At 36.7% G+C, this 14,197-nt stretch overlaps 1 protein-coding gene across 1 annotated transcript; it reads right to left on the minus strand.

Annotated features, from left to right (window-relative positions):
- Nucleotides 1–7,042: 7,042 nt before the first annotated feature.
- On the minus strand, nucleotides 7,043–8,175 carry LOC113724588 (uncharacterized). Its single transcript, XM_027247475.1, has 2 exons — nucleotides 7,907–8,175; nucleotides 7,043–7,814 (listed from the first exon to the last, which is right to left on the minus strand). The coding sequence occupies exons 1-2, from the start codon at nucleotides 8,173–8,175 to the stop codon at nucleotides 7,043–7,045; spliced, it is 1,041 nt and encodes a 346-aa protein (XP_027103276.1).
- Nucleotides 8,176–14,197: the final 6,022 nt, after the last annotated feature.

Below are 14,197 nucleotides of genomic sequence, written 5' to 3' on the forward strand. Positions count from 1 at the left end.
TAGCTTCTAGGTCAAATTTTAATAGTTCATTTTTTCTATTTTATTTCCTACATTTAGTTAAAGAATTATGGAACTGAAAGACTTGTGGTTTTTTTTTTTTATCTTCGATGTTTTTGGTTTCTCTTGTTTTGTTGAGAATTTATAGTCTATTAAAATTTGACTCGAAGCTATCGGTACAACGAGGAGCAGGTCAGCAAAGGATTACAAGACAACAATTAAATCTAGGTTCAATTAAATCTAGGATTAAAGCTCTATTGCCGTCCTCTGAACTTTGAAGGTTGCGTTATTTTGGAAACCCAGAGCGATGCAGTTCGATCTCAATCACACAACGTGCCCACAAACAAACAAACAAGAAGGGAAACAAAATTAGATTTTGTTGGTTTTTTGTTTGACTTTTTCTTAACACAGTTGCCATTAATTCATCTTTTGCGACTACCACATATGATATGGCACTTTAGCTTGATTTCTCATTACTTGAACTCACATATTCTATGACATTCGCGGGTAATTAAAATTTTGTCTAAAAAACAATGTCCACGTATAAAAATGGCTAGGCTGAATGTTGTATTTCACTTCTATACAACTGTATTATACTTATTATATAGGAAAATTTTCGATCAAAAGATCTCATCTTGGGCAGTATTCATGAGACTTTATTTTTTCTTTGCTAGAAAACAAAACATGTTTTTGTTCTCAAAATTAGTCTGTCAATTTTACCAATTCATATTAACTGAATAAATACAAGTCTATGCTAAACTTTACCATAAGGTGCAACACATGTGCATTTCACCCATCATGTCCACGATACAAGCGAACGGGTGGTATAGTGGCCTTACGTATTATCTGCATGATAACATCTAAACTCTGCATTGGCTACTCAGGCTCGACAAACTGGTTGCTCATGGTACTTTCATCCGTCAGATCTCTAGACGATCTCCAAGAAAGATCCTTGATATCACATGGGAGGGTCCTCAAATACTGCACATTGTTGTTGGCATAGTTAAACGAATCGTTGTGATAGTTGATTTTTCCTATTTGAAATTTGGAAGTTTTTGGTTCAGTAAGCTCTAGTAATTTAGTTGTTTAGAGTATGGAGTAACTAATTGATTGTTTTTTGTTGTTAGAGAAAAACAAGCATGAGAAGTTGAAATGAGTTATTGTAAAGATAGTTTTAGCTAATTTTTATGTCAGTCTCGACAAAAGAGTTGAAATATACTTTATTTCTATGATTAATAATAGATTCATCTTCTCTCAGATATTTATATATATGTTAAGTATCTTCCATGAAGACCCAACTACTTAATTGGTTGGGACGTTAGCTCTTTTTTTTTTTTTGGCTGGGTAGGTTCGACATCGGTTACCACCACAGGTCTAGGTAGGCATCCAGGATCATGGGTCACTCACAGAGATAATTATAGATCGCTCATCAATACAGTTCTCACATCGATAGCGGAATTTGAACACATGACCTTTTATAATCCATCCTTACCAACTAAGTCAACTTGTGTTGGCGTAGGGGCTTTAATTGGGTTATCATAAGATACCTAGTTCAACTCTAAAACCTTTGCCCTTTTCCCTTTCTCCTTATAAGTTGTGGAGTCCCCCTTGAACCAACAAAAAGTCCTCCGTGCATTTTATGTGCCAACTATCCAGAATTATGAATTTTTTTTTTTATTATTGTTTTGATTGGGGTCGAGATACCATTCCTTAATTTATTTATATCGAGAAAGAGTACAGCGAATTGGAGGGGGGCCAAACCTGACCTCTGTTAAAGTAAAAGAGACAGCTAAGGTAATATGCAGATATGAAAAAAACTGCTATTCTAAACACAAAACAGATGAATTGAAAAAAATCATCCACATGAGGGTGTGCCCCACATTTGTGGGATTTTGAGTGAGCATGGGAATTTGGTTTAACATCTTAATGTGTTTGCATTGTTTTACCTGTTTTTGAGAGCTGTTTCCTCGCTTTCTTTGAAATAACTTGGGTAAATTGCTTCCTCGTTTTTGAGTGAGCTGTTTATTGTCTTCTGAATGAGTTTTGGTTTCAGCAGGATCCTTAAATGGATAAGAGACAACCAACATGACATATAATGTCACCCACATGACCATATATCTGTTATCTTGCTATCATATATATTCTTGCTTGAATAAAACATTTGCATAAATGTAAGAAGCTATTTCCACTCAAGATTGTATTTATTTGAGTAAAATATAGAAGCTCCTCGTGGTTTCACCAAAAGTCAATCAGCCACCCTTTGGTTCAAAATGTCCGCACTTTTACTTTTAAATTGATATGAAATTTCATCCTTAACCTCTATGTGACCTGCAAATGACGTATTATTATTTTTTAAATATTTTTTACTTTTCATTTTTTTCCTTTTCTTTATGGTGCTCAAATTACTTTAATTTAACTATTATGGGTTTTTTTACCAATTTCAAAACTTTTGAAACACTTTTAAAATTTTAAAAAATTATCATCATCCATCTTTCTCTTTTCTCTTTCATCCTTTCTCAATCTCTCTACTCGGAGAAATTTCCAATTTTGTGATGAATTTTAAAAAAATTCTACAAAAGGGGTAATTTTGGTGGGATATTCCGTAGGGGGGTCTTCGCATTTCGCGAGAATTTTTTCTAGAAAATAGTAAGACCTAAATGCGAGCTCCTAAATGTTTTTAAAAAAAATTCTTCAAATAGCTCGCATTTGATAAATTTGACCTCCAAAAATGGTATTTAATTTTTTTGTTAGATTTCGCATTTATAAGTATGACTTTCAGAAAATTAAATTCAAACTTGCTAGAAAAAAATTTTAAAATGAAATTTACGAGCTCCCAAAAAAATGTAAAATTAACTGTAAATGTTGTTTGTTTTGTAGAATTTGTCTTTACTAAAATGCTGTCGGTAGTACAATCTTATTTTAAAAGCTCTACTAAATTCTTATATTTCGGAGAAATGTTAGAGAAATGTTATTTAAAAATCTGTAATTAGCAGAGGAATAAATTTTTTTTATTTTAAAACTTGCACGTGGCTAAAGTCATCAAATATGTGCTCTAAAAAAAATCATATTCACAATAATCTTTTTAATATAATTTACTATACATGCATATTTCTTTTGTATTAAAAAAAATTGGTAATTGTATGGTTGGAAATACGTTATTTTATTATAATACATTTAAATGGTGAAAAAAGTACACATGCACAGTTCTTTCTATTTCGTATATCAATGTAAAAATAGAATGAAATTGTTAACATGTAAGGTGTTGACTATATTTTATGAATAAAATACTAACTTTTTTTTCCTTTTTTATCAAATAAATTTTTTTTATCAAATTCTAATTTTCCTTTGTTATTAATGAATCGTATTTATTTGTTGACACCGATGAATATTAGTTATAAGAATCTAATAGTTAATAGTCATTAATATCTGGATGAATTTCAATTGTAATTTTAGAAATTTCATAACGCAATGTTAATTTAAAAAATCGTATAAGTTATTTTTATGAAGTGCATGTTATTTGTTTGGTAGTTGAAAAGGAAAAGAAAAAAATTAAATCAAATATCTAGCGATTAAATCTTGTGTGTTTTACCTTTTACAATTATTTGCAAGATTACTATTTTGATTAAAAATATAAAGCGATAATCAAGGCAAATTTATTGTCATGCAAAAATTCTAAAAACCCTAAGTGCTGAAGTCGTAAAACACTATATTGTAAATCTTAGAAACCAAATCCTTGTAAACCCTAAAACATTAAATCAAGGTTGTTGGGTTCATTAAAATCCATTAACAAATATTTGTGCGGCACGATAGGATTACTATTTTAATTAAAAATCTAAAGTCCTAATCAAGGCAAATTATTGTCAAACTAAAATCCTACAACCCTAAAACCGAAAGTGCTATTCTCCTAAAACACTAAATCTTGATCTCTAAAATCCTAAAATCCTGAATCCCTCAAAATAGATGGAAAAGTTGTGAGAAAGGGAAAGGAAAACGGGTGTGCCACTTGCTGAAGAGAGAGACAGATCCAAGCCTCGGATCCGAGGGTTGAATATAGATCCGAGGTCGGATCTTGAGGATCCGAGGTCTTCCTATGATGGATCCGGGGTCGGATCTTCTGACCTCGGATACACTCCTCCAGAAGTACAGACGAGGGATCGGATCTCCCTTTGCTCTCACGGATCCGAGCTCGGATCCGTGCCATTAAATTTCCAACTTTTTCGCTTCTTTCCTTTTTCCTTCATTTTTGCTTCTAATTTCTTGTGTACTTTATTCTCTGGACAATCCTTACACTTGTTTTAGCTCGTGCATGAACTTCATATATCGATATCCATCACAATTTCACAAAATTAATGCATTAATCCACTCATTTAATCCACTCATTAATCCACTCACAATTTCACAGAATTGAACATTTTGGCCATTAACACATATATTGGAAAATATTTTAAAAATTTTTTACAGAGTTTCCCCATAAAAATGGACAAAACTCCCTGTCAACAACCTCAATTTCAAGAAAATTAACCACAATACAACATTTTCAAATAAAATTCCAACATTTTTAAGCCATAGACAACTCAAATCATGCATTTCAAGACACAATCCCCATAAGATAAAGTAATCCCTCACCCACACTTAAATTTAATAATGTCCTCATTGTGAAGAAGGTAATAGAAACTGAAACTTCCGTCAAAATAAGTGGTGATTCAATTTGAAGCCATTAATCCTTACGATCATCCAAATTCGAACACAATGAAACAAAAGAGTACAAAAAATCATGAGTAGCACAAGAGAATCCAAAATGAAAACTACAAAGTTTAAACCGAACACAATAAAAGAAAAATTACAGCAACAGAAGATGTAATCAGCTAAAGATCTTCATGGCTGCTCAGAACGAGGGTCTACTGCCTCCTCATTTCCATGAGGACCCTGTGATGTACCAATATGCCCCTCCTCCTGCTGAGGCGTCGGAGTAGGTGACCGGCGGATATGGAAATGATTCTCGATCGCACGAAGACGACGATCATGTCTGTCGAGTCGCTCTGTCTCTGTCATCATCCTCTCGGTCTGGTTAATGCGCTCGACGACTCGTGTCTCCATACAGCAGATGGCATTGAGGAGCTCTTGCCACTTGAATCGCGGCGGAGGTGGTGGTCGTGAAACGGGTGGAGGAAGAGTCTGCTGTGCCCCTGTCTCTTGAGCTTCTGGTTCCTGCTGAGTGTGAGGTGGGGGCTGTGCAAAAGTCGAAGCTTCTCCAGTGTTTCGAACTAGAGCAGCTCCAAAATCTGTAGAGATACTCAAGAATTTGAGTATTGAGACACTGATCTCGTCGGTGGACCTAGTGACTATGGCTCGCTCGATTCCAAGAGGAACCTTGAGCTTCTCAAAAATGAGGGATAGCAGTCAAGGGAATCCAAAGCAAGTCTCGTCAGCCCTCATGCGAGCTGTGGTCCACATGTAACTGATGATGATGCTGGGCAAAGGAATACCAGTCAACTGCCCACCCACACCATGCATCATCTTATCCAAGAAGTACAGGTCACTATTGCGGAGTTCTCGTTTTCCACTCTTCTTGGGTACCACATTGAAGGCGAAGAGATAGAAGATCAAGTGGTACCTATGCTCGAAGGAGTCGGCATATACGGTGAGCTTCTTTGAACTTCCCCGCTCCCTATATTGACCCTTTAGACGTGCTACCGCTTCTCCCACCTGCCAAGGGTCGCGTGCCTTGAATTCCTTAGTCAATTTAACCTCCACTCCTTTGTCTTTGAGTTTGGCGATTTTGGCGACTGTATCCTGGTTAAGAGCCACTCTCTTTTCTCGAACCCAAGAGACGATGAGGTTGCCACTGTGACTCTGTTTGTTTTCTACATTGACGTAGAACTCCCGGACCAGGTTGGGGTAGTAGTGTTTTGGCAATTGAAGGATGTTCTCCCATCCGAGTTTCTTGAATGCCGTAGAGATGTGGTAGTGCGCATCCACCTCCGGTGCCAGGTGCTTTTCAATGATAATTTCCTTATCTAAACCTGCTTCGTACCACTGTTGATTCTCGAGTGACGTGAATCTAGTGGTGTCATAATGTGGAAGTGGCTCGTCGCGGCTAGTGAATGCGGTCTTCCGACGAGACCGAGGTGGTGGCTCAGGCGAAGGAGATTCTTCCTCAGTCGACTCTTCATGTGAGAGAGTGCGTTCCTCGCTTGAAGATGGTGTAGAAGTACGAATACGAGCCCTCCTTGTGTAGCAATCTATTTGTAGTCATAATTTAAAAGTTTTAAAAAAAATTTGACAGAGTTTCTCCTATAAAGCGGTCATAACTCGCGGTCAATCAAACATAAAAACTCCCAGTATCCTGCATATGCAAAAGCATTAACACATATAACACACCATCCGAGCATTCCCTTAACAAATATATCAACAAATCAATGGATAGGGTATGTAGCGATAAATGAATAAAACTGTTGGGCTGCACGTTTAAACTAGTTAATTCAATACTTATCATAGTCAAGAACAAATCATGCATTTGACAAATGAACAATGTCAGTCAATAATGTAATTGTTTGAAATAAATCCTAAATCGAACACAAATGAACTAGATTGAACCCTACGCCAAACTAGAGTGCACTGACATGAGTTTCCAATTTCTAGGAACTCAATCAAATCAAGACTTATAATTCGGACAATTTCTCCTATTGTGACCCGTCTGATGACAGTTTCGACATCTTCTTGGTTCGTCTGGATCCCTTTCATCCATCTCATTCCGAATTCTGCTAGCTCGAACCCGCCCTGCCCGACGTGCAACAAACTTGCTCCTGTCTGCCTGCAGCTCCCATCCAGGATGGAGCCAAGTATCTTGATGCGGCAGTGGGTTAAACTGCCCTGAATACTGCACGGCCCACATCGTTTTGGTAAATTGCTGATCCACTAGCAATCCCGGATTGTCACCTCTATTCCTGCACACCGCCAAAACTTGTGAACAAGGAAACCTGTAATTCTGTCACTTTCCACAAGAGCATGCGTTATAAAAAAACCTGACAGTTTGCGTATTGCCTCATTTACCATCGACACGCCGGCCTGTGATAACCTTGTATACGCCCGATGGGCTATCGAACTCAATGACTCTGTGGGCGCCTGCCTTCTGCTCAGCATTCTTAAAACGCTGCCATATCTTTGGGGGAAATGGATTGCGACAATGTGAAGAATCTTCCCTTCTTGTCTTAAATAACTCAACTGTCCAATGGAATGTCATATCAATGCATGCACGAATTGGCAAATGGCGTGCCCCGCGCAAGACATTATTATAACTTTCGGATATGTTGGTATTTAGAATACCCCAACGATGGCCATCGTCGTGTGTTAGGCACCACTTTTCAGGACTAATGGCTGACAGATAATTCCAAACATCTGGAAACATGTTTCGTAGTTCTCTTCTGAACATCCGCCACTTGCGCAATTGTCTTGCCCTTCCCATTACCCAACACAACTTTTTAAGGTGTAAATCTTTGAAGTGTGTCATCAAATTACTCCTAACATGTCGCAGGCAAAACCTATGGTAGGCCAAAGGTTCCTCCCAATAGTCAAAGTGTGTCATGGTATAGATGATACCATTGTGGCTATCGGAAATGACACAGATAGGATGTCGATCAAGTGCCACATTATATCTTAATTGTTCCAGGAACCACGACCAACTGGAAATCGTCTCCTCATCAACCATGGCATAAGCAATTGGCAGAATCTTGTTGTTCGCATCTTGAGTGACTGCAATAAGGAGTTTGCCCTTGTATTCGCCACGCAAATGAGTGCTATCAACACATATAATCGGCCTGCACATGTGGAATGCTTCAATAGCCGGTCCAAAGCCCAGAATACATAGTTAAAAGTTTTAACTCGATCCGAACTATCCGAATGATGTGACCATTCCACCACGGTGCCTGGATTGGATTGCACCAGGGCATCGAGATACTGTGGTAGCTCGGCAAAGTTCGCTTCCCAAGATCCAAACACAAGCTCAATTGCTTTACGTCTGACATACCAAACTTTTTTGTAAGACACATCAACCTTCAAGTTTTCTTTAACGAAACTTAGTATGTTCTTGACCTTCAACCCAGGATCATTTTCAATGCTACGGAGTATGTGCCTTGAAATAACGGAAGCCGTCAGGCTTGTATTGTTATTTCTAATCATGTCGCCTAAGCAGTTATGGTCATTGACCCATTTTGTAATTTGCCACATTTCATGAGTCTTTTTCTTTACGGTTCTAACACACCAGTCGCATGGTGGATACGATGGCGCGGTTGAAGTGGAAGGAGTTCTTTCAATTGATGATTTGCATTTAGTAAACCACGTATTACTCTTACTCTCAATAACTCTGAACTCCCTATTATGATTGATCGACCACATCCTAACTGTCCGACTGAGCTACTGCTTACTCTCAAACCTCATATGGAGGTGTATATTATTATTCTCCTCATTGAATGTGACAATACGCTCCCATCCCATGTGGAGAAATATGGCATGATGGCCCTGAATCTCCAAAACTTCGAATCGAATCCAAGCCATGAAAATATTCTTGGGCACCCATGGACCCTGATGTGAGTCTTGGTTCTAATGAATCCATAGATCGATCATTATGCATATAGTGAGATGCCGATGAAGTCTCTGGAACGATTGAATTAGAACCGAAGTTAAACTTTGTTGAATCCATGAATGCATGTACAAGCGACATCATTGGACCAACATTAATTATTGGTCCAGTGAATACGCTATTAACTACAGGCATTTGAACGATTTCTTCTTTCTCGATATAAATCTCCGCCATGTATGAAACTCTTTCGATCCAAAGATCGTACATTACCTCAAGAGTTTCATCATCCACCACTGCGGAAACAGTATATTTGGAACTCTCCAACGGTTGACGAAGAAACAATTTCAGCTTGAACATCCTTTTATCGACCCCAACATAGTGATAAATCCTGTCAACCAACTCTCCGTATCAAATTCTATGCCTCAAAGTGAATGTCCGGTTGGAAGTACGAGGCAAATAACAAACAAAGTCACCCTCGTAATGTATTTCTCCTCCCCAATATAGGTTTACCCGCAGAGATCTTTCTACAGACATGTCTGCGAAATGAATCCCTATTTTGAGGACAATAAATTAGAATTAGTAGTCCAAGAGTCCAAACAAAATGAAAGAGGGTGGACTCTAGGTCGAAATTGGCACTATTAAATAGACTAATTTCGATTCAAATGTTTATGAAAAAATTGAAAATAGGTATGAAATATGCTATAAATGACGATATGAATAGCCTAAAACTCCCAACGAAATTTTTAGAAAATTTGGACAGATTCTCCCCTAAAAATAGACTAAAACTCCCTGCCAACCAATCCATAAAATAGACTAAAACTCCCTGCCAACCAATCCAAACAGGGTATATATGAAGTTGTAATGACATTTGCCACACTACATATTATCAAGAGACCCTATAATTTTCAAAGTACAAGTATAAGAAAAGTACGAGAAGTTATATATATTTGGGCTCCACATTCATTGACTACAAGTGGGCACTTGCCACCCAAATTTGGTACATAACCCTTGCCCCCACATTAAGTATTACAGACTTTGCCTACTACGTGCTTATCATTTTAGAGAATTATTTTGTACATTAAAATAGTCAGAGATACTGTATTATTATCAATTTAAATTACACAAGACTTATTAAAGTACTAATTATTGTAATTATTATCATTTCAAATTATACAGAGCGTATTAAAGTACTAATTATTGTAAATGGCTTTGATAACTACATTAGTGAAAAATAAGTACTTGTCAAATATATTTATATACACTTGTTAAAATACGACAATAGTGTCTAAATGTATATAAAAAATAATTAAATGGCATGCTAAAACTGTTAAAGCAACGGAAATGCATCCAAGACAACTTCAATGCTCGGCATCAATTTTTTGGTCACGCTAATATATATTGTAATTTTAGCAAATTTTATTTTTTCATTTTAGTTCAAGGCCCTTATTTTTCTAAAATCTTCTCTACGAATGCAACTCTAATGTACGATTTACCCATAGCTACCCTAGAAAAATTCGTTTCTCATTTGCATGTCATGTTTAATTCCCTTAATTAGAACCCATTTTGTATTTTAAATGGAACTTGCCCCTTTTTTCTTTTTTCTGTTTTATCTTCTTCAACACAAAAAAATAGACTTTTTTTTAAAACGCTATTTCAAGGAGAAATTTCTAAAATTATGATGAATTAAAAAAAAATTCTACAAAATGGGGCATTTTGAGTATGGGATTCGGTCCAAAGGGTCTTCGCATTCAACAAATGCGAGCTCCGTGAGTTCGCATTTGCTGAATGCGAAGTCTCCTTGAATTTTTGACCAACGAAATCCAAAAAAAAAAACAAAAAGATAACCAGACCTCGCATCCATAAATGCGAGGTCACTGAAATGCGAGGTCAGTGAAAAGAAACAGAGCATAAGATCTGCTATGTCCGCGAACAAATCCGAGCTCGGATAATTTACGGATCCAAGCTCGGATACTTTCTGGAATCCCTCGGATCCAACAGGCTTCGGATCCGTCTCAACAGATGATCAGACGAGCCCTCGGATCTGAGTGAAGAACTATGGATTCGAGGTCGTATCACCCCCTCAAAGGGTCCGAGGTCGGATCCGTCTGGGCTGAGTCGGATCCGAACTCTCCTGCACTAATTGCAGAAACTGCAAATAAACTACAAAAAATTGGAAACAGAAAAATTGCAATAATTCGAAAAATGTAACGTATATCCTCAAATCTACCACAAAATTTGCAAAAATAAGCACAACCAACATCAAATTTAAACCCAAATTTCACAACAAATCTGAACTTGCCGTTGGATTCAAGTATTAATTAAACTTAAAATGCTATAAGTGAGGCATTGCAAATGGAAAAGGCTCACATTTATGCTGTTTGGCAGTCGCAATGGGAGGCAATGCTGGCAAATGTTGGGTTGGCAACGGGCTGTGGCTTCCGGCGGAGCAGAACAACAGAGATGGTGGCGCCGCTCCTCCTATTTCTGCCGTTCGGCGTTTGGGCAGCACAGAATAGGACAAATGGTAGCCAGCTCCGGTCTTTGGATGCTTCGAATGTGCAGAACCCGGCTCTGTTTTCTTTGTTTTGCTGTTCGAATGCTCAGTTTTCTTCGCAATGGCTGTTTGACAGTTTTTTTTTTTTTCAAAACGAGCCTCAATCTTGTTTTTTGCTAGCTTGAGCCCGCGAATTGCTGGGTTTGGTAGTGAGTACTGAGCTCGCATTTCCCGAATGCGAGCTCAGTCAGTGAGCTGGCATTTCGCGAATGCGAAGACCCATTTCAAGAACACGAGCCAAAAATCGCCCCAGTTGTAGAATGTCTTTTCTTTTTCATCATAAACTAAGAATTCACCCCTCTACTCGCCACCATCGCCCGGCACCAGCCAACACCATTTGCCACCATCCTTTTCTCTTCTTTCACCTCCTCCCCACTTCCCCCTTCTTTCTCCACTTTCTCTTTCCCCTCTCTCCTTCTCTTTCCTCCCTTTTCTCTCTCCACTTTCCCACCCCTTCCCCTATTTCCCTCTCCTCCATGGTGACCAGATTTCTAGAGAAAAGATCTGGCTCAGTAGAGAGAAGATCTAACCAAATCTTGTCGCAACCAGAAATCTGGTCAATGGGAAGATGGGAGATAGAGGGGCACAGACAGAAAATTGGGGAGAGGAAAGAGGGAAAAGAGGAAAAGGAGGAGGTAGGAGGAAGTGGGGGAGAAGGGAGAGCAGAGGAACGGGTGGTAGAGGATGGCAGATGGTGGTGGTAGTGGCGGTGAAATAAAGAAAGAGAAGAAAGAAAGAAAAAAGTAGAAAACAAAAGGAAAGGAAAACGCAAAAAAAAAAAAAACAAAGGAAAAAAAAGAAAGAAAAAATTAAAAAAAGAAGAAATTGACGAAAAAGGTACCATGTATTTTACCCTATTTCTTTTGTTGGGATTAATCTTCTTTCCTAAGTTTTTTTGGTGAGAGATTCATCTCTTTTACAATTTCCTAGTGAGATTTCTTCTTCCAATATCTTTCCAAGAAGAGTTTTCTCATCTTTTAAGATTTCATTATGTGAATTTTTTTTTTGTGAAATCTAAGAATTGTTAGGCTATATCTAAAGTTTCTCACTTCTAAATAATTTTTCTTTGGGTTTGAAATATTTTTCTATTAGATATGACTATTAGAACATTTGCACAAATCTATTTGGCTGCTATAATCAATCTAGATAGAAGACATTTTGATGCTTAAATTTTATCTTTATCTTTATTAGCTTTTTAAATCCGCTTTGTAGATTGATTTTCAAATCTATATGCATTCATTGCAAATTTGATGTAATTTCTATTATTAGTGTCAATTTAACGCAATTAAATTTTGTTTTTGATCAAAAAAACGTCAGTCGTGATGATGGATAAAATTACCTTGATTACCCAATTCAAGAAGTTAAGCTGATGGATAAAATAACAAGATAACAATAAAGAAAGAAAACATCATTCTTATTTATTTGTTTATCCTTTCACCCCTCCCCGCACCTTCCCAAGTACAAGAAAACATCATCCTTAATTGAAAAGAAAAACACTTAAAAAGAACCTTATCCTCAGTTGAAGAAAAAGTATAAACAAAATTAATTGACCATGTAGAACGAATATTGCACGTATGTGAATAGAAAAGTGAAGGCAGAATTTAGCCCCCGCGTTCTAAATTTCCATCTCGAATGTACTAATAACTCGTACCATTGGTACTAATAACTTCTAGCTTTAGTATTAAATTTCTACAAGTTGTGGATAGAAAATGGAGAGGTGTGAATTTAGTCCATCCTAGGTATGAATTATCCTTTGTACAAACTTAATTACGTAGCATTATCATACTAAATGTCAAATATTTATTGATGGAAATCTTGACTGGAAAAAGATCGGTGGATGCAGAATTTGGCGATGGCAATAGTACTCTGTAGGTTGGCTGAGAACTAAAGATTAAGAGTAAAAATGGTTTTCTTGATATTCTGGACCAAAATGCTGGTGCATCATGTGGCCCGTGAGGAAATGATGCTATTGCAAAGAATTGCGTTAATCTGCACCAGTCGAAATCCGGCTGATTGTCCAACTATGGGGGATGTAAGTATCAATTTAGCAAGAGGCCAAGCCAAAGAAGAAACTACCCGGAGGTGGTGTAACTGGAAGCGGCCTCGATAGAAAACATTACATCACAAAATATTATGTGCTTAGCATCACCCAATTATTATTTTGCTATTCATTGATAGGAAGGAGGGGAACTACGAACGGTTCTCTCCTTTTCTTACAAAGCCGTTTTAGTCCTTTTTGGAAGCCTCTGAAGGTCGGGATTTTTAATTTTTTTTTCCATATGTTAAACTGAAAATAAAGGCAATTTTATGACCTTTTGAGTTTTTTATTAAATACCAGTCTTTCAATAAAAATCATTTTTTTCTGTCAAAATTTTAAAATAGACCAAATTATATTTATTATACGGGAGGAAAAAGGTATGAATGACAAAATTCCACAATTGATCTATGAATGCTAACCAATCTGCTGTGAATATAAGCACATGTACAGTGCAATTAAAAATGTTTTCCTATCTTGTTATTAATATGAGAAACGAAAGCACATAATGAAAATGAAATTGCAAGCAATAGAGTTTTAAGCCCGAAGATAGGAGTTTTTTTTTTTTTTTTTTTGGATCCGAAGATAGGAGTTCAATTACTCTAAAATTATTAATTTAGTCTGTACTATTTGTAAATTTAATTTGCTATGATGGTTCGTTTGCTGTATAGAATTCACATGGTTATCCTTTAAATACATTTATTTTTCTAAAAAGAAATACTCTATTTATATTCAAGCAAAAAGGAATGATATATTCTTTAATTTTGTCTTATAAATGTGTCGTTAAATTAAAAGCATAATCTTTTTGCTAATTTATTTGAGAATGCTAATCACTACTAAAAAAATAGAAAATCATAGAAAGCAATTTTTCTTTGGCATATTACTATTATTTGATAGAATGATTTATGAAAATACTGAATCACGTGCAAAGCATGTGGCATATTACCATTTAGATACTAAACACACAAGTCTAATATCTAAATAAGCATGTTTATAAAGTCATTAAGTTTGTGATTTACAACTGGATATGAGC

Source organism: Coffea arabica, chromosome 2c (assembly GCF_036785885.1).
Source record: "Coffea arabica cultivar ET-39 chromosome 2c, Coffea Arabica ET-39 HiFi, whole genome shotgun sequence".
In the NCBI taxonomy this organism is placed as follows: domain Eukaryota; kingdom Viridiplantae; phylum Streptophyta; class Magnoliopsida; order Gentianales; family Rubiaceae; genus Coffea; species Coffea arabica.